The 18,980-nt window shown below is 52.3% G+C and overlaps 2 protein-coding genes across 2 annotated transcripts in view; both read left to right on the top strand.

Moving 5' to 3' along the window:
- Positions 1 to 1,670: 1,670 nt before the first annotated feature.
- On the top strand, positions 1,671 to 5,865 carry LOC119100689 (trichohyalin). Its single transcript, XM_037223766.1, has 7 exons — positions 1,671 to 1,713; positions 3,716 to 3,861; positions 4,325 to 4,456; positions 4,826 to 5,017; positions 5,190 to 5,340; positions 5,671 to 5,764; positions 5,859 to 5,865. The coding sequence occupies exons 2-7, from the start codon at positions 3,736 to 3,738 to the stop codon at positions 5,863 to 5,865; spliced, it is 702 nt and encodes a 233-aa protein (XP_037079661.1). The 5' UTR covers positions 1,671 to 1,713; positions 3,716 to 3,735.
- An 8,362-nt stretch (positions 5,866 to 14,227) lies between these two features.
- Positions 14,228 to 18,980, top strand: part of LOC119101326 (xanthine dehydrogenase/oxidase) — a gene marked incomplete in the record, with an annotated part of 13,266 nt that continues 8,513 nt past the window's right edge. The window contains 1 exon segment of the mRNA XM_037224633.1: positions 14,228 to 14,391.

The raw sequence follows: 18,980 nt of genomic DNA, 5'->3' as shown, positions 1-18,980 counted from the left end.
TTTCAAATTTTCCAGAACATCACACTCTCAGCTGTCCAACATCGTACACATGAGACCGCGCCTCGCAGCGACACACAGCGTAATTAGACGTATTTCTTGTTTAATTTTGAGTACAATGGTCATAATTGGATGTGTTTTTGGACATATATTTATCATAAATGCATACATCAACGTAACAATGTCGGCCCGCCGCGCGCGTTCCGAGGCCTCGTGGGTTGCCGCCCGCCGCCCGAGCCAGCCGTAGATCACCGGCACTGCTCCTCAAAAACTGCCGCTGCTGCAAAACCATAAAAGTAAGGAACACGTTCGTGAAGTCAAAGCACGCGCAGTAAATGCCCTAAAGGCTACTGAAAATTTGGGCCGAACTGCCCAACATGCCGGAGAGGCATTTTCGAAAAACTTTAGGGGAGCGCATCGCCCCCACCCCTTCTAATGGCAAGGCTTGCACTATTCAGTTTATACGATCAACCCTGCAACAGCGTCTCACTGAATGCCGGAAGCCGTCCTCAACGGTGATTTGCTAAGTTCCGACAACCAATTTAAAATATTTATGTATTTGTACACCGCGGGTGCTTAAATAAGACCATGGTATCACCGTGGAAGCATTATCGTCCGGAAATGCCAATTGCGCGTCGGTCGACATGGCTTTTTCTAACCATTCATTGGCAAATTGCTTACTGCGGCCGGCCTGCGTGTGGCGTGAGGGCCAGACTACGGCACGGGAAGAATGATTTAATTGCGCGAAAGAGAGCAGCTATGTTCATACGATAGCGTTGGCATGGTGCTATCAGTCGGCGGTGCAACACCCTCTTCCGTTTTTGGTTTCCATTTTTCGGTCTACGCGCCGAAAGCGTCTCTGTGAGTGATGCCGGCCGGCCGCACGGGCACATTGCGATCCTATAGCCTCTAATTTAAAATTATTTTGCCGGGTACAAGCGTACACACACGACGTCTTAGTGAGAGTTTCGGTCCGCCCTCCCCTCACAAAATCCTGGATCCGCCCCTGCTTGGAACCAATGACTGCGGATAACCGCTGTGACCCAAAGATGCGATTTTCTGGTGGTTCCCCCGCACATGACAGTAGCTAGTTCATCATTAGGAATTAGGATATGTTATCTGCCGTTGCCGCGCAGTGTCGCGCCCGGTTAAACAGTTTCCCCGTATAAGAATAACGACAAAAGAATCTGAACATTGAATGGCAGAAATCCAGAACGTGGGGATGGGACGGCACCAAATTCCAGGTAGCATTGGCACGTCGAATACGCCTATCAAGTTTTCAACAGATTGAGATGCTTGCCTGGATTCTGATCAATATTTACACAGCTGGGAACTCTCGAGTGATCAGAGAATCTGCGCCCCTCGAAGCCGAACTATCACTTGTGCCAAGGACAGGAAGTTTTGTCACAGCCAAACACCGACCAGCGAGCGCGGCGAGTTACTTTCGACAAGGCCTCACATTCTGATGCTGGATCACCGAACGTGGGTCAATCAAAGTGCGCTCGTCCGGTCTGATGTGCAACAAATTGTGTGATGTGCTATTTCCGCATATTTGTCTCTTTCCCGAAGAGTGAGGGCGGCTTCCGAGATGATGTATTTGCTTCCATATTCCTTCACGCAATTCCTGCGCGTGAAAGACGAAAGTGCAAAGTAGGCAGGAAATGTAGGTGGTATTTTGATAACCGGCTTACAAGACTGCGAACCTGTTTGAGCGGGGTAGTGTACCACTGCGGTACCATATGTGTGTTGTCCAACATAGGCCTCATATATTGTGTGTAGTTGGTCGCCTTGTTATCATTAAGTGGCACGTAACTTCATTTATTCTGTACACATAGGCATCGCTTGCAGTGATTGGGTCTGATTGCAAATAGGTACTGAGTGTGGCACATATTACCTGTTGGATCCTGGGCAGGTGATTGAATTGCCATTCTGTAGCTTGGGGCTTAACTCTTCTCTCCAAAAGTGTCCCTTACAGAACATTTATCCACATCATATTGGTGTGTTTGGGCTACTTATTGAGTGATCATAGGTTTGTGTGAGTCTTGACACATTGTATTATTTGTTGTATGTTCCATGTTGCAGCTTACATGGAAACTGATTTTGGATGGGTTTTTGCTCATGCCAACATATTTTTCTCTGGTGAAAATGAGTCCAATTATTGGTTGTTGATGCACATAAAAAACCAACACTATTGAAATATTTCCCTGAAACCTTTTTCACTTAAGTTACCAACTTTCAAATTATTAAAATGGCTGTAGAGATTTTCACATCTCTCCTTCATGGAAACTGAAAACTACACATAATAGACATATTGCCAGTCACATTCCAGCTCTGGGTTACTACTAAGCTAATGGCTGTCCTACTCAGATATGTTACCTTACTTTGCACCATTTATAACAGGATGTGGACCTGAAGATAAAAGCTGTGAGTTTGGCTCTGAACTTTGGTGGTAAATTTGCTCCAAGTTTACAAGAAGAGGACTTTTTTCTGAAAACATCTTGTTACATAACAACACCATTGTAAGATTGGCTGCCTTTAAATTAAATGCCAATTCAGTTATCTGTTGTATTTGGATATACATCATCACATAACATGTATTAGGTTGCATCATGTTGAATAAAGCTGTTGATTGAATTGGCCCAATTTTTTCTGATAAAACTGTGGGGCCGAGGATTAGATATGAGCAGTGCGCTACAGTTTTTGTAACAGGCCCCACCCTATTCCTAAACACCTTTTTATTGACTTTCATCATGATAGATTTGACTGCCATGTTCAACGTATTGGTGTGGGCTTCACGGGGAAGGGAGTGAAGAAGGGACGAGTAAAGAGAGCATTGTTTAAACCCTCTCACTTCTCATTACCCTATGTTGCAAAGCTAATCATATGTTGTGCCATAATTGGGGGTTTGGAGGGGCTGCCTCCAGCCTCACTTTCCACACTACCACCTTACATTCTGCATGTTTCCATGCAGAAACTTGGATTTGTGGTGATGGGGAACTTCTTCAAGGAAGCATCCCTTTCTGACTTGCTAGTGGGAACCCACTCCCAGTTGTGGGATTTGGGTTCACATCATTGCTGTGACCAGACAGCACTGGGAAAGACTTTGTTTGTCACCCAGTGTTGCAGCCTGGTATAATTTGGTAGCATGATACCTTCGCAAAATGATGTGATGGCATAGACAGCCACATGAAGACAAGCATTTGTGCAAATTACTTTTATGCATTGCACATTGGAATGTCTTTTGCATGACATTTGTGTATCTGTCAGTTACATGTCATTTAGTGCTATATCCATGCCTGCATCTGAATAAGTTACATGCCCTTGCTATCATTGGAGGCTGGAAATTGCTTCATTACTACAAACAGGTGCTTGATATATATATATATATATATATATATATATATATATATATATATATATATACTAGCCAGATTTTTGTGATGTTTTGAATATTGCCTGTGACTGGGACACCCAAAGCTAACAATTTTTGCACACCCTTGTAACAAATATACACCCCAGCTGTGTTGTAATTTATGAACCATTAAAAATTATCTTGTGAGGGTTTGTGGTGAATCTGATGTAGACTATATGAAGCATCATGTAGTTTAGTGCCAGTAGGATTTTTTCAAGTTCTTTTTCTGCATGACATGAGTTTGATGAGGGGCTTAAAGGGAAAGTATTACTGTTGCCCTGTTTCAATTTAACTTAAATATTTCAGCAACTCCCTTGATCATCAACATGGCAGCACATGAAGCACCTGAGCTGGAAGTGGAAGAGCCCCCTCCAAAGCCTCCTGACAAAAGCAAGCTGGAAAAAGACAAAAATTTGTTGACAGAACAAATAAAAAATTTAGAGGATCAACTGGTAAGAGCTTGTGCCAACTGATGTTTCTTTGTCATTTTTTATGGTCCACTTCCATGTATGTGTCTGTTTGGACAAAACTGCATCTACTAAAGCAATGTTTTGCAAAAATATTATTTTTGTAAGTTACAACACAGCATAGGCGTGAAAACGCCCTTTGCCAAATGTCATCACTGGGCAGCCTTTCACCCTGCTACGGCCTCCTTCCTCGCCAAGATGGGCTGACCCAGTCTGATCCAGCCTGACCCCGACCACTGTCGGCTGGCCGAGCCCCGACGGCCCGTGTGCCCGCGCCGTCGGCGGTCGGCGCTCAGCAGCAGTGCGGTGGTCGTGACCCGCGGCCTGTGCCGACGCTGATTGTTGCGTGTGCCCGCGCCGTCGGCGGCGGCGCTCCGCAGCAGTGTGGTGGTCGTGACCCGCGGCTTATGTCGACGCTGAGTGTTGCGTGTGCCCGCGCCGTCGGCAGCGGTGCTGTAAGACCAGCGGCGCGGCGGCCGGCCGGCTGCAGCAGCTGGAGACGGCGCGGCGCGAGCTGTGCGAGCTGCACCGACAGACGGACGAGCGGCTGCAGGCGCTGGCGCCCCGCATCACCGAAACGGTCAGCACCGGCGCCAGCATCTGCTCCGGGGGCTCACCGAGGCCCCACCGTCCCGTGGACATCTGGCATTAGTCCATGTTAGCCAACTCCTTTGCAGCCCAGCCTCCGAGCTGTCCGCTGACGGTGGGCGATGTTAGATTAGTGATCCACGCAGGTATCTGCGAAACTCTAAACAGGCGCAGTGTCGTGCGCCTGGTTTTCTGTAGGACCACGGACAGGCTGTCTTTGGCGTGATTTGAACTCGAGTCTCAGTGTTCGAGATGGAACGCCCCGCCGACCAGACCTCTGACGTCACACCGATCTTTTGGCGGACACTGTCTGGGCTCTGACGTCACACCGATCTTTTGACGGACACGGTCTGGGCTCCAGCGGCACGCGATCTTCAAGCTGCGCGACAAGCTCAAGTACCGGACGGCGCAGCAGGTGGACGATGCCGTGCTGCGGCTCGAGAAACAAGTACAAACGCAAAATTTCAAGCTCAGGGAGGAGGAGAAGGTGGTCCGTGAGATCAACGACCTGAAAAAATCCAAACGAACGCTTCGCGAATACGACGCCAAAAAGGTAGCGGCACTCGGGATAATCATGGCCTCGCAACGGGACCGGGCCTTGCGCATGCGTAACTCCTCGGTCGGGACGGCATCTTATCCCCGATTCACACATTGTTTTCTGTCCAGTTGCCCAGTGTATGTTCCCGGTCGCGCTACTGATGCATGTCTCCAACTCGTTTCTTCAGAAAGAGCTGGACGCGCTGACCCAGAACCAGCGGGGCCTGCGGTACGAGCGTGACCGTCTGTACGGGGAGATCGACAAGAACAAGCGGGAGGAGGAGCGGATCCACCGCGAGGCACAGTCCACTGCGGCCAGCATCAAAATGCTGGACGAAGGTTAGTGTCGCACGTGTCACCACAGTTGCTGGCATCATGGACACCATCCTTTGCGATGGCGTAGTTGAAATGCTCACGCTTAGGATGCATTGTTTCGCCGTTGATGCTGTTAAATAGATAGAACAGAGTTAACGCAATCGTATTATAAATAGTGCAGCGGTGACAGCGTTTGACTGCCAATCTGCGCATTAGTTGCCTGCTCGTCGGTTGGCCCTGACGCAGCACCGCACCATCAGCCGTTTGGCGTCGCCGCGCCGCCGCGAGATGGGCCGGCGGTGCCCTTGAGGCGCGTCCCTCGCGTAACGGCGCCACCGCCATCCCGTCCGGCAGAGCTGGACGGGCTGCGGCGTCAACGACAGGCGCTAGACGCCCTTTACCAGGAGAGGCTGGACGCCTGGCAGGCGTGGCAGCGGCAGGCGGGCGGGCGCCGGCGCCGACCGCCGCGCGAGGAGCCGGCGCGACCGCCGCCGCCGCCGGCGGCCGCCGCGCCCCGCCAGCCGCCCGAGCCGTTCCTGCAGGAGCTGAGCACGTGCGTCCTGCTGCTGACGTACCTGCAACGGCTGTCGCACACGCCGGGCACCACTCCGGCCACACCCTCGGCCCATCTGATGCCCTCCGGTCAGTCCCCGGTCGCTGCCGCCCTAAAGTGGTGGGCACGGTTCTGGGAGGCGGGACCTTGGGGTGGTCGGGCAACTCTTGCAGGGTAGACACATTGGGTTCTTGTGATCGTTTGCCTTAACGGGGCGCAACGGAAGAGTTGGCTCTATGCCTTAAGGGGGCGCAACGAAAGAGTTGGATCTATAGAGTGCGTGCTTCTGCGTAGCACTACCATCGAAGCTGCTTGTAGGGATCGGTAGATTGGGAATTTTGTTCAGTAGTGGGTAGAACTGCGATGTTATGTTGCGTAGACGGGAAACCAAAATGTCTGAATGCATTTGGTTCTGCGTCCTGAGGCTGTGACGTGGTGGTTCCCTTCGGTGAATGACCCCATTGCACAGCGGCCAGCTGGGCCGTCTCGCCCGGTCTGTGACAGCGCTCCGTGTGAGCCGCCGCTGACCTCCGGTGAACCTGACCTCTGACCCACCGCTGACCTCCGGCGAACCTGACTGACCCACCGCTAGCCGGCGAACCTGACCCCTGACCCACCGCTGACCTCCGGCGAACCTGATCTCTGACCCGTTGCTGACCTCCGTTGGACATGACCCCTGACCCACCGCTGACCTCGGCGGTCTGACCTCTGACCCGGCCGGGCCGCTCTCGTGACGCAGGCGGCTCCACCCCGCTCAGTCCGCGCACGCCGCTGGCTGATGCCGGCCAGACGGAGATTCCGGACGCCGACGGCGGGCCCACCATGTTCCTGCTGCGCCGGAAGGAGGAGGAGCCGCCGCCGCCGCCCGGCCGCGCTAGGCGGCGCCGGGAGCGACGCGGCTCGCAGCGGGTGCGTGGTCCGCCCCATCTGCCAGCTGGCTGGCTGGCCTGGGTCTCGTCGGCCGTGCGTCTCGTCTCCCGACCGGTTGCGGTCACGAGTGCTGCTGCGTGACGGAGTGGCCGGTCGGAGAGCCGTCCTGTGGCTGCTCTAGTGCGCCTTTAAGAGTGCTTCGTAGTCTCAGAGTGTTATAGAGGATGTCGATTGTGCCCGGAGCTCTTGAAGCCTCGCGTCGTACCGCTTGCTTTTACCCTTAAAAAGAAGTGGTTGTTGGCGTATTGTGTTATGTACAGTTCTTGGCATGCGTGCTGGCTGCTCGCATCTGAAAATACGACAGTTTTTCGAGTGTTTTCTTGCCATTGACTGGAAACATGCCGAGTGCAGTTTCCTGTCCCTCGTATAACCTTCGCTGCATGCTTGATGTAACCTCGAAGGCCCACAGCTTCCTTTGTGGTGCTGCAGAAGCTGGCATTGCCTGACAAAATCGCAACAACTTAAGAACAACTTAAGGATGTCATCACAATCGCTCCCTATTTTCGCACTCGCCCTGGCCGGCTTTGTCCGTCGGTGCTGACCCCTGCCCGGATGATGACCTGGTGTTGACCTCGGCCCGGTGCTGACCTCGGCCCGCAGGCGCGGCCCCTGACACACACCTCGGAGGTGTTCCACCAGTTCTGCCTGCTCGACCTCCAGCCGCCGACGTCGCACAAGGAGGTGCCCGCCGCAGTGGAGCAGGTCAAGGCCAAGCAGGTCAGTCGGCCGAACCGAGCCGTGCAGCCGGACCGGCTATGCTGGCGCATGACGTGGTAGAGCTCAGCCTTTGGTGCTGCTCAGTTGTATGTAATCACAGTGGCCAATCTGTTTGTTTTATTTTGTTTATGAATTGCAATGAACCTTTCTTATAAGGAGCATTGTTGTGGTGGTGGGACGGCGGAATTGTCTCGACGGTTGGTGACGTTCCCCTGCATTTACCGCTAAATGTTTAGCCTACCCCGGAGTGCTTGCTGTTCCAGAAATACTTCCAGATGTGCGCTCAGAAGGCGAGGCAGGACCGCTGCGAGAGAGCGGCCATCTCTGGCGGCGGCGGCGGCTCCGTGCCGCACCTCACACTCCGGCTCAACTCGACGTCACTGGGTGACGCACCGACCCGCACGCCGCCGCCGGGCGAGTTGGTCACGCTGCACAGCATCGGCGTCCAGCTACCCTACCAGATGACGATGGCGGCGCCGGCCTCCTACCAGCCGCAGTTGTCGCTCGAGAGCAGCGCCTCGTGCCCGGCCGCCATGCCGTCCGCAGAGTCGGCCTCGTCGCGGCCGTCGAGCCGCGACAGCGGCGTGCCGTCGGCGCCGCTCAGTGCCGAGGCTACCGAGGCCGAGCGCGACCCGTTTGCTGAGGCTCTGCAGCGCCGGCTGGGCACCGGCGCCAGCGACGCCCAGCACCAGCCACAGACACTAGAGGTTCCCATCGCCGCGCGGGAGGGCAGCATCAGCGCCACTTGAGAGGCGCGCAGCAGACCCCGGGAGAGTTCATTTGAGCAGTTTTACGGAACATGGGTGTGTTGCTGGAGGCGGAATTCTTAATTTATTGTTCCCAGGACTTCTTGCACTGGTACGCTACCGTGTGAATTATGTGTTACATATGGTATTCATGGAAACGTTTCGCAGTGCATTTGAGCATTCCTTGGTCAGTAATCAGTATTGCTCTACCATCTACGTACTTGTCCCGTGAATCGTTGCATCACTGCCAGCCCCTTCAACACGTGTCAGCGTGTCGTCGCAAAGCATATATCATGGCGGGTGACAGCCTGGGAGGGAGTGGAGGAGTGGGAGGGAGGGGGCGATAGCCAGAGAAGTTCACCGGCACAGCGGTTTTGAGAACGGGGTTACTCGGCATGAAACACTTCTACGGGATTGCGCCGCCAGATGCAGAGCGTTTCATCGCTGTTTGCCAACTGAAATAGTATGTCATACGCGTGTCGACGTTCGAGCATGTACTGCCTCCCACGGACTGTGACCTGGAATGTAGGCCTGGTGTGAAGCGCATGCCCCACAGGTCTCCTGGCTGTCTTGAAGGTGTGTGCGTAGCAACGTGCAGCCCGCTGTCCCGGTGATACGATTTTATAAGAGCACGTGCGAGCGTGCAATGAATTGGACCGTTAGCTGTAAAGAGCGACCGCTGAAGCGACGAACGTCGTCGAGTGCTCGCTGCTGATAGGCTTCCGAGTCACAATGTGGTAAACTGTGACGCGAGGCTATTGATATGAAGTGAAATGTCATTAGTTAACGGAATTCCTTTCGCTTCAGTGTAGAGTTTCTCGCTCAACTTCGTGGCAACACAAATTTGCTGAAGTGATTCTTAAAAAATATTACGTATCGTATGTGTTTATTCGAGCAGTGTGAGATAACCAGCCGCGGCGTCTCATGTAAAAACGCCGCAACGGTATATGTTTACATGAATAGCCTCAGGTCGTACTGGACGGGTCACACGCATACAACGAGCCTTCGGCGCCGACGCTGGAGCCATGTGCGGACCGAGCGGGGCTGGGGCCTGGCTTGGGCGACATGGCAGGGGTATTCCACGGTCCGGGCACCTGACACGGCGCAACGGTCACACGTCAGCTGGGTTGTGTTTCCACCGACCATCAAGCATGAAGCTGCGCTGTGTGCGACGTGTTCTTTGATTTCGCTGTCTGTTCTGTACTTGTTTAGAGAGATGACGTTGACCTGCGGTTGTCAATGCAATGATCTGGGCTGTGCCGATCGAATCGCGTTGGGTCGAAACCGATTACTTTTGAGCGAGAACGTGGTGATGTTCTTAACAAGCGATCAAACAGCATTGTTTGCTCGGCATCCTCCGCCAGGAACAATATATTCGCCCTGATCCTTACCGTTTGCTGCCCCGGTCGTAACGGATGTTTTCTTGCTGTTGCTATCACAGTGTGTCGACGAGCTGTATCTGCCGCTGTTGGACACGCAATCCATCATGTTTTGAGTACTTTCATTCCCTTTCATATATCTATGTATGATATCCGTATTGTGCATTGTTCGTGGATGTTGTTTGTTCTGTGACGCTTTCTTTGGTAGGGTGTGCCCGCGTCCGGTTTCGCGAGTTTGCTGTAGCCGAAGGTCTACATTGCAGTATCAATCGCATTTGATGAGCGCGCCGCGGTCTTGCGTCTGACGCGGCGTCGCGTTGGCCGTTCACGCCATGCGCGGTGCAGTTTCCCGTCTGGTTGCATACCGGCGCTTCTGGTTACGACGCCTGGCACGTTCCCGCCATCTGAACCTGTATCCAAGTGCGTGCATTCCGTGTACTGGCGAGCACTTACAAATGAGGTACACGAGTTCAGCTGTGTTTGCCCGTGTGTCTATTGGAATCCACTACATGAATGCAATACATGACATGAGCGCACTGTACACGGCTGGGTCGGCGACGATTGCTGCGTAGCCGAGGCTCGCTGCACGCTGCTGCCGGGACTGGTCGGGAGGGCATACGAAACCTGCCACGCCACGTGCAGGCCGCCGGCAACCGGGACTTGGGAGGGCGCACAGCACCTGCCACACCACGTGCAGGCCGCCGGCAGCCGGGCTCGCCACGTCCCACGATGCTCCAGACGACAGTCGAGCTCGGGGCTGGTGAAGTATGGGTAAATACCGGTAAATCCGATATATTTGGCTGACTGTGGTTTCCAAACATGCTATGGTAACTTGGAAGGACACGATGAAAAGTGGTTGGCCGTTTGCGCGACGTCTGTGGATTCTTAATCTCGCTTTCAGATTATCAAACATCTGTTCACGGGACGATTATAAACGTTGCTCGAATGCATGATTGTAACGCTTCGTTCTTGTGGGTAGCGTTCTTCCTTTCACCAACGTCCATCAGACAACGGGCGCGAAAAGGTAGCTATATTCGGTCGAGGTCCCCTTCACGAAGTGCAGCGTCACGACACTGGTCGTCGGGTCGCGTTCGCTTCTCTCTGACCGTCACTACCCGTCTGACGCTACGCAGGATGCGTCAGGTTATAAACGGTGGGGCCGCTGGGGGGCGCAGGCGTGCGGCCTCCAAACACTGGGGATGGGGCGTTCTTGAGCCTTCGACGTCGTGCAACTCTAATGCGCGTGTAAGCCCGCATGAAGCAGCAGCAGAGGCGCGCTATGTCGCAACCCTTGCAAAAAGCAACTACGGCTACGGGTACCCACATCCGGCTTATCAAATAATTATCATACAGAGTAAGCAAGGCAATGCATCTGCGTCAAACGAGGCGGTCTGAGTGCGTTGTTTGCGTGAGCGAGCCGAGCGTCCCACTGACGCGTTGGCAGTGGTGCAGTACCGACGCGTATTCGGTTAAGCGTTACATGATGCTTGCGAAAAATTTAAAATTTGTACAGTATAAGTGGTTGCTCGAAGCTAAGATGCGTGTTAAAAGTCCGCAATGCATAATAAGCCTTACCTATCAATCGGTAAGTAGTGGCTCCAAGCCCAGATATCCACAATGAGTTGAGTCCGTACAACTATAATCTAAGCATTTATTAGCATCCAAGCACAATGGGATAGCCGGTGAACTTCTGTGCCGGTGAACTTCTTTGGATACCGCCCCCTCGCTCCCACTCCTCCGCTCCCTCCCAGGATGTCACCCGCCATGATATATGCTTTGCGACGACACACTGACACATGTTGAAGGGGCTGGCGGTGATGTAGCTTTTCACGGGACAAATAGGTAGAAAGGAGAGCAATGCCGACTATTGACCAAGGAATACTAAAATGCACTGCGAAACATTTCCATGAATACCATATGTAAAACATAATTCACACGGTAGCGTACCAGCGAAGAAGTCCTGGGAACAATAAATTAAGAATTCCGCCTCTAGCGACACACCTATGTTCCGTAAAACTGCTCAAATGAACTCCCCCGGGTCTGCTACACATCCTTCAAGTGGCGCTGATGCTGCTCTCCCGCGCGGCAATGGGCACCTCTAGTGTCTGCGGCTGGTGCTGGGCGCCGCTGGCGCCGGTGCCCAGCCGGCGCCGCAGCGCCTCGGCGAACGGGTCGCGGTCGGCCTCGGTTGCTTCGGCGCTGAGTGGCGCCGACGGCACGCCGCTATCGCGGCTCGACGGCCGCAACGAGGCCGACTCTGCGGACGGCACGGCGGCCGGGCACGAGGCGCTGCTCTCGAGCGACAGCTACGGCTGGTAGGAGGCCGGCGCCGCCATCGTCATCTGGTAGGGTAGCTGGACGCCGATGCTGTGCAGTGTGACCAACCCGCCCGGCGGCGGCGTGCGGGTCGGCGCTTCACCCAGTGACGTCGAGTTGAGCCGGAGTGTGAGGTGCGGCACGGGGTCGCCGCCGCCGCCAGAGGTGGCCACTCTCTCGCAGTGATCCTGCCTCGCCTTCTGAGCGCACATCTGGAAATATTTCTGGAACAGCAAGCACTTAGGGGTAGACTAAACGTTTAGCGGTAAATGCGGGGAACGTCGCGAAATGCTCAGACATTCTGCCGCTCAACCACCACAACAACGCTCCTGATGAGAAAGCTTCATTACAATTTAACTTCATTAGCTTATCTTTAGCTTCAAAGCTTCACTGCACCCCATAAAGAGCTCTGGGCACGACCGACATTCTCCTAAATCACTCCGAGACCTCGAAGCACTCCTAAAGGCAACTAGAACAGCTACAGGACGGCTCCCACCGGCCGCTCCATCCCGCAGCAGTCTCGTGATTTTGCATTCCCAACCCCTCTCGGTTCGCAACTGGCGGCATTTGGCCTTGCGCTCTCTTAATTCGAAGCTACAGACTTTGGTTGTTGAGGGCATTAACGAGGAACATTATCCACATAGATGCGACAGTAATATTAGCCTTATTCCTCGGAAAAGAACAGGAGAAAGGAGATATGGTTGCGTTCATGTTACGGCAACATACCGTTATCAAAACAGTTGCAGAGGCTATTGTGTGTAGCTGCGGAATGTTGCAATTAATTCACGCTTCTGCTATTGTTTCGATATAGGCATGTTGCCGAAATATCGATCCAAATATATCTCCATTCTCCTGTTTTTTCCGAGGAAGAAGGCAAATATTGCAGTCCTGTCTATCGACTTCAGCTTCGGCTTCGCGAGTGAGAAAATCAAAGTCAACGGCTTCAGTTTGGGATGTTCTTTTAACCAGTATCTGTTTGGACGGGCTTGCAGCTAAACTACAGGGAGGTCGGTTGTTGAACTGGGAATAGCCAAGCAAAAGTTCCGGTAAGATAATGCAAGTTTCGGACTCGGACTAGAGCGGTGAGAGGGTCAGCACAACCCTTAAATTTTCACATAGATGTTGCAGTTGTCACGTCTTGGCCAGTTTGGACGGTCTTCCAGCCAACCTGCAGGGAGGTGTGTCACTGGACCGAGACAACTTCGACCGGGCGGCCCCCAGTCGCTCCCACCGCTTTAACAATGTGTAGTTCAGCCCGAAAACGATGGATGGGTCGACACAGCTCTAAACTTTCTACATGCATTTACACCTGTCACGTTTGGGGTTCTGGCAGCTTAACTTCAGGGAGTTGCCCTATTAGACCGGGGGTGATCACGCTAAAGGTCCGGTCCGATAATGCAAACTTTGGTCCTAAAAGCGACAAGGCGGTCGGCAGAACCTTGCAGTTTGCGCCAGTCTTAGCGTTCTTGCATCTGAGCTGTAGGAGGTACGTGATTGGACCAGAGGCAATCAAGTAGAACTTGGGGTAAGATAATGCGATTTTCTGACCTTAAAAAGCTAGGACGTTCGACACAGCTTAACATGCTTCATATACATGCCCACGCATCACATTCGGGTCAATTCGCGTGGTGTTGCAGCTAATCTGCTCACCACGTCCTTTCAGCTCGCGCCCGTGTGTCTCGGCGTACTCGGTTGCCGGGCCACTTCGCCCCTGTCCTCCGCTGACCCGCCATTGTGTGCTGACTATGCATCACGTGTGAAGTAGTGTAGGCCTCCGTGAACATTACTGCAATGTCTACCGTTCATACATGATGCCATTCGAGGCCTACGATCCCTTACTTTAGGTGTTGTTTCATAGATGTATTCATTCCTCAGTCGCAGGTATGCGTTCCTGAACTGGGCTACCCAAATGTGTTTGTATCTTGGAACGAAGGCTCTGCCTATGCCACGTTGTGTCGAAATGGCGAAGAGAACAGACACAAAGTCTGGACGTTTTCCCGCCATCTAGTGGCACGCCGTGAGGTTCTGATCCGCTACGGGTGGTGGCTCTGACCTGTACGGGCAGTTGGCACATTCACATGCCGATTTTCAGTCGCCCTGCGCTCCGTGACCTTCGCACAATATCCGATTTCACTGGATGGCGAGTTCCAACCACTGGTGGCGCAGTATCAGCACCAGCAGCGTGCCGCCCACCCTGCTTCGGCGCCTGGCAACGGGCCTGGGCGCCGTATCCAGGGCCTTTTTATAGCTGCGGGCCGGACCGCCAGGGCGGGCGAGTACTGCGTTTCACGTGAAGTAGGCCGGCGGAGCCAGTGCGGTGGCGGCGGTGCTAGAGGTGACCAGCAGAGGCTGACGAAACAGGCCGTGTGGTAAAGCCGACGCCCATCTCACATCCCGAGCCCGCCCAGGTTTGGTGGGAGCACTTCTGGCGCCGGTGAGTGGCATCCCGCTTACTAATGTTTCTTTGGCGCTGTTTTGTGTTCAGCTGCTCTAGCTTGGATGAGCCAGGGCTCCTTCCGGTGGTTGGACCCGATTCTTTTGCATTATCTGGCGAACAACATCGTCATCCTGCAGGGCGACCAGGGCGTTCAGACTTATCCAAGCTGTAGTTGCTAAATAAACAATAGCCTCATAAAAACAGGAAACGCTAATGCCCAACAGTTTAATGCGATATTTCATTTCGTTTCTGGCCATGCAAACATTATACACATACACACGTGCACACACACACACACATATATTTATGTGTGTGTGTATGCATACACACACACACACATATATATATATATATATATATATATATATATATATATATATATATACATATATGCATTTATAGGTACTCTCTGTTGATGACGTCAAAAATGGCATAATGACAGAAATTCGTGCGATAAGACGACAAAGCTTTGCAGCCCTTGTACAATTTTTCGATTAAACGACTGTATTCTGCTACTGATCAAACGACACCTCTGCTATTGTTTTGATAAGGGCATGTTGCATAATTATCAACGTATCTATATCTCCATCCTCTTGGTTTTTCTCCGAGGAAAACTAGGAGAATGGAGACATGAAGAAGGCTATCACTACTGTGATACAAAGAAGGCTATTACTACTGTCTCATGTATGTGAATAATGTTCCTCGCAAATGCACATAGCGACTATATCATGTAGCTGCAGTAGGATGTTCCTAAGTGGTGATGTAAACTAAAGTTTGATTGCTGACTCCGTCCTCGGAAAACCATGTTTTTCCGCCACGAAATGCAATTTCCAAACATGATTACACCCTCGATCGTTAGGAGCTTCGATTTCCGGAATCGTCGTTTAATTCCACATGGGGAACATTCAATGAATAAGTGAGTACTCGCTGTACACCTGTGCAGTGCGGATGCGATCATAGCCGTAGAGACGGCCGCTGTGCGTTGCTCGCGGCCGGCCGGCTGCGCGCGGTGCTCAACCCCCGCTGGTCGGCTAGCCCGACTCTGCAGAGGCTGCCGGCAGTTGCCGTTCTCCCACCGTACTGGTCCAAGCAGGCGACTCAAGACAGCTGGAGTCATTTAAAACTGAAAGCGTCGCGGTTTTCCCACGCCCGGTCCCGACTGTGGAATCAAGTCCGATGGGCCTGGCCATATATCCCTGGTTTAGTCAACGAGTCCGGATGTGGTGAGTTCATTGCATCAGAGTCCCTTTGCAAGACTTGCTTTCTGCATTCGGTGCTTAGCTCATCACCGACTGAGACAAGTTCCAGACGCGAACAGCGACCAACACTTAACCTCTTGGTAAAGGATTGCAGCCCTTTATTGGTCGCTTTGTGCTTAAGATTAAATGCGACCTTTCAAACCATACCATTAGAAGTGTATGAACGCTCTATAGTCACTATGCACGTAGGACCGTCTATCTTGACATCAAATAGCCTCAGCAGCTGGGGTCACCGTAAATTCCTAATGAGAGCAGCCGTTCAGGTGCTGCAGTGACATTTCTTGGCTGTTTGTGTTATCAGCGCTCCTCTGGTCGCTCACAGACTGTTTAGGTGACCAGGGCTCTTCTTGCCACTGAGGGACCCTTCGTGTTTGTGAGGAACCTCCGATGAGCGGGTCCTCCGCAGACCGCTGGGGGCTTCGCTAGTAGCCCAGGTTCCTTTGGTAACGAAGAGGAGCCTTTGGTCGCTCGAGGCCTTTTTGACCACTCAAGTGCCGGTTTCGTCGCTGATGGCCACCGGCCGCTCATCGACCCGTTTAGACGCCAAAGGGCGCAACTATATCCTCGCGACCCTTTGGACGCCTGGGACCTTTTGACCGGTCAAGGGACGTCTTCTACCACCCAAGAACTGTAGGGCCCTTTGGCCTCTTCTGACCGTTCAAGGGCGCTCTCGACGCCCAGGGCTCTTACTAATCGCCAAAGTCTGTGTTACCTGACCAGTGCCTGCTCCTCTGGCCATGCCAGGGCGTTTTAACTTCTCAGCTGCTTGTCTGACTACTGAGGCGCCGGTCTGGCCAGCGAAGACTTCTCTAGCTACTGAGATACCCCTCTGGGTTTTTAGGGCCCACAGTCCACTTTTAAGGCACAGAAAGTCCTTGCATATACGCTGAACCTTTAGACACTTGTAGTCCTTATTTACTGCACGGAGCCCGTTTCGCCATTTTGACCCTGTTGACACGGAGAGGAGCTAACGCTGGGATGTTATCGTGCCGATGGCAGCCTGCAAATGAAGCTATTTGTGAACTTGCTTGGAATTGCTTTGCACGTTTGGTCAGATTGAAGTGCATGACTACGGAGGGGCTTGGCCCTGGATCGGCTGGTAAAATCCGAGTGAGGTCAGATAGGCTGTGCTACAAAACCTCTCGAAAGGGCTAATGATTCACATGTAATTTAATAATTATATTATATAATATAATTTCATATAATTAATTACATAATCTATTATTATATATGCGATATAATTTTATCATAAATATCTTGGATGAGATTTTGTTACTTTCAATGCGGTGCTGATGATAACCCCTGTCAAAGGGGGTGTTCCATATTTATACGGGGCTTTGAGCTGGCCAAGCCGTTTTGAAGATCATTCAGTGCAATTCACAGCCCATATCTTCGAGGGGCCATACCTCCTCTCAGTGTTGAGCTGGGCGCCTGCAATTGGGCTGGACCTTCGCAATGGGGAACCAGTCCCCAATGCTCTTTCAGTTCTTTAAAGACAATGCAAAATTCTACACTCGAAGTTTGGCAAAATGCGACAAAAACCAAAACAAAGCTTATATTTGTATTTGTCCCTAAGTTGTCACTAATATAATCAACGAACTGTTTGCCTCCCAATTGTTTGTACTGTGCTTGTGAAACGGTAGCCTAGGCCCGACCAGGTCTTTGAAACGGTTCAGGCGCAGACCGGAGTCGCGGTGGATATATGGATTCTGGGAGGGACCAAGCATTCTTAGAAGAGGCAGCTGTCCTGAAATAAGAAAAGATAAAAACGAAAAATTGTGAAAAGGCAGCACCCCATGAACTCGCCTCCCTTCGCTTTCGCCGCCTGGGCTTTTGGCTCCTTTCGCTGTCGTTTGATGCGCCGTCGGACAACTCTTTCTTAGAGCGCGGTGCATCACGGTCTACAAACTATCGCCCGTGCCGGTCTCTACCTACCTATGAATGTTAAACAAGCTTGTTAAGTGTTTAACGTAAAATGTTAAACGTTAAATGTTAAACGTTAAATGTTAAACGTTAAATGTTAAACGACGTTAAACGGACAAGCTTTGATCCTCCTGGACACGCACATGCACCTAAGCGACTGTCGTAAGCTTCCCTTGCACACCTACGCATCGGTGGCATAGAGCAACGCAGTCCGGCCGTCCTGCTTTTTGCGAATGGCCCCAAAGGCTTATGTGTCCATGCGTCCCAAGGAAGAAGAGGAAGGGGGGGGGGGATGTCGCCCGACACAAATGACAAATGTTCCCTGAGAACTGAAGGCAGTGCTACAGGAGTGCAAGGTTTATTGCGTGCCGAAAAATAATGCGCATGTTCTCGATCATCACTACATCGCTGTCAACATTTAGACCCGCGCGTAGCCATACATTTCAGAAGTTTGGAAAGGGAGAAACGTGCCCGTCTCGTCCACGGACATGGACCCTCAGGGCCAGACCAACACGGAGCTGACTGCTTGATTTTGGTGCTGCCTGACCGATTGAAAGGCCCTTCACCGACTCGGAGGCCCCCAATCAGCGTGAAAAGCCGCCTGACTGGCATTTAAGGGTCGGGCCCTCAGCGCCGGACGGGACACCAAATGCGATCCACGGTCACCACTTTGAGCCCTTCGGGGTGTCATTTTGTACACTTTCACGGCTGGGAGGGACTGAGCCCTCCTTCGCTGACTTAACCCCCTCAGTACAATTAGTGATTATATTTTAGATTTGAGTGACTTAGTGATTAGATTTTAGAAAGTGACACCCCTGCTTTGGGCCCTCAAATCGTGCTCTTAACTGTCGGCCGTTGGACCCAAGGAAGGCGGACACGTACCTCTACGCTTTAGAACTTAAGAAATAGTCTGAATGCTCATGTCCTATCCGTCTCACACCGCAAACGGATAGGCAACTACCCATGGAGGCGTGTGTTAACCGCTTCTGCATGCGCACATACTTATACCCGAGCACCCCATCGGCGTGGGGAATCGTGCTTGTTCGCATCTCTGATTACGAATCAGAGCGGTCGAGGGGATTTACGGAGCAATAGGCATTTCGCATCTGGGGCCATCAGCACACAACAGCTTGAGAGGCTGAACAGAGAAGGTCTGGAGTGTGGGCTGACTTATATCAGCCATAGCCCCGTCCCCACTGCCATGGCCCACCACCAAAATTTACGCTCCGCTGTCCATGTCAGCAACGTGAGATGTTTCAGTCTCATCGTAGTTCAATTTGCAGTCAATTATGAATTCATGTGCATTCAGTATAAGTCAATTTGCAATCAAAACGATGAAGTCAACTTGTCTCTGTTCAAAGATGTAGCAAAATCCTCCATATTCTACTGCAGACTGTCCTGGGG

This window comes from Pollicipes pollicipes, unplaced genomic scaffold (genome assembly GCF_011947565.3).
Source record: "Pollicipes pollicipes isolate AB1234 unplaced genomic scaffold, Ppol_2.1 Scaffold_4881;HRSCAF=5763_pilon_pilon_pilon, whole genome shotgun sequence".
In the NCBI taxonomy this organism is placed as follows: Eukaryota; Metazoa; Arthropoda; class Thecostraca; order Pollicipedomorpha; family Pollicipedidae; genus Pollicipes; species Pollicipes pollicipes.
Note: the sequence above shows the minus strand (reverse complement) of the source record. Positions and strands in the feature narration are given on the sequence as shown.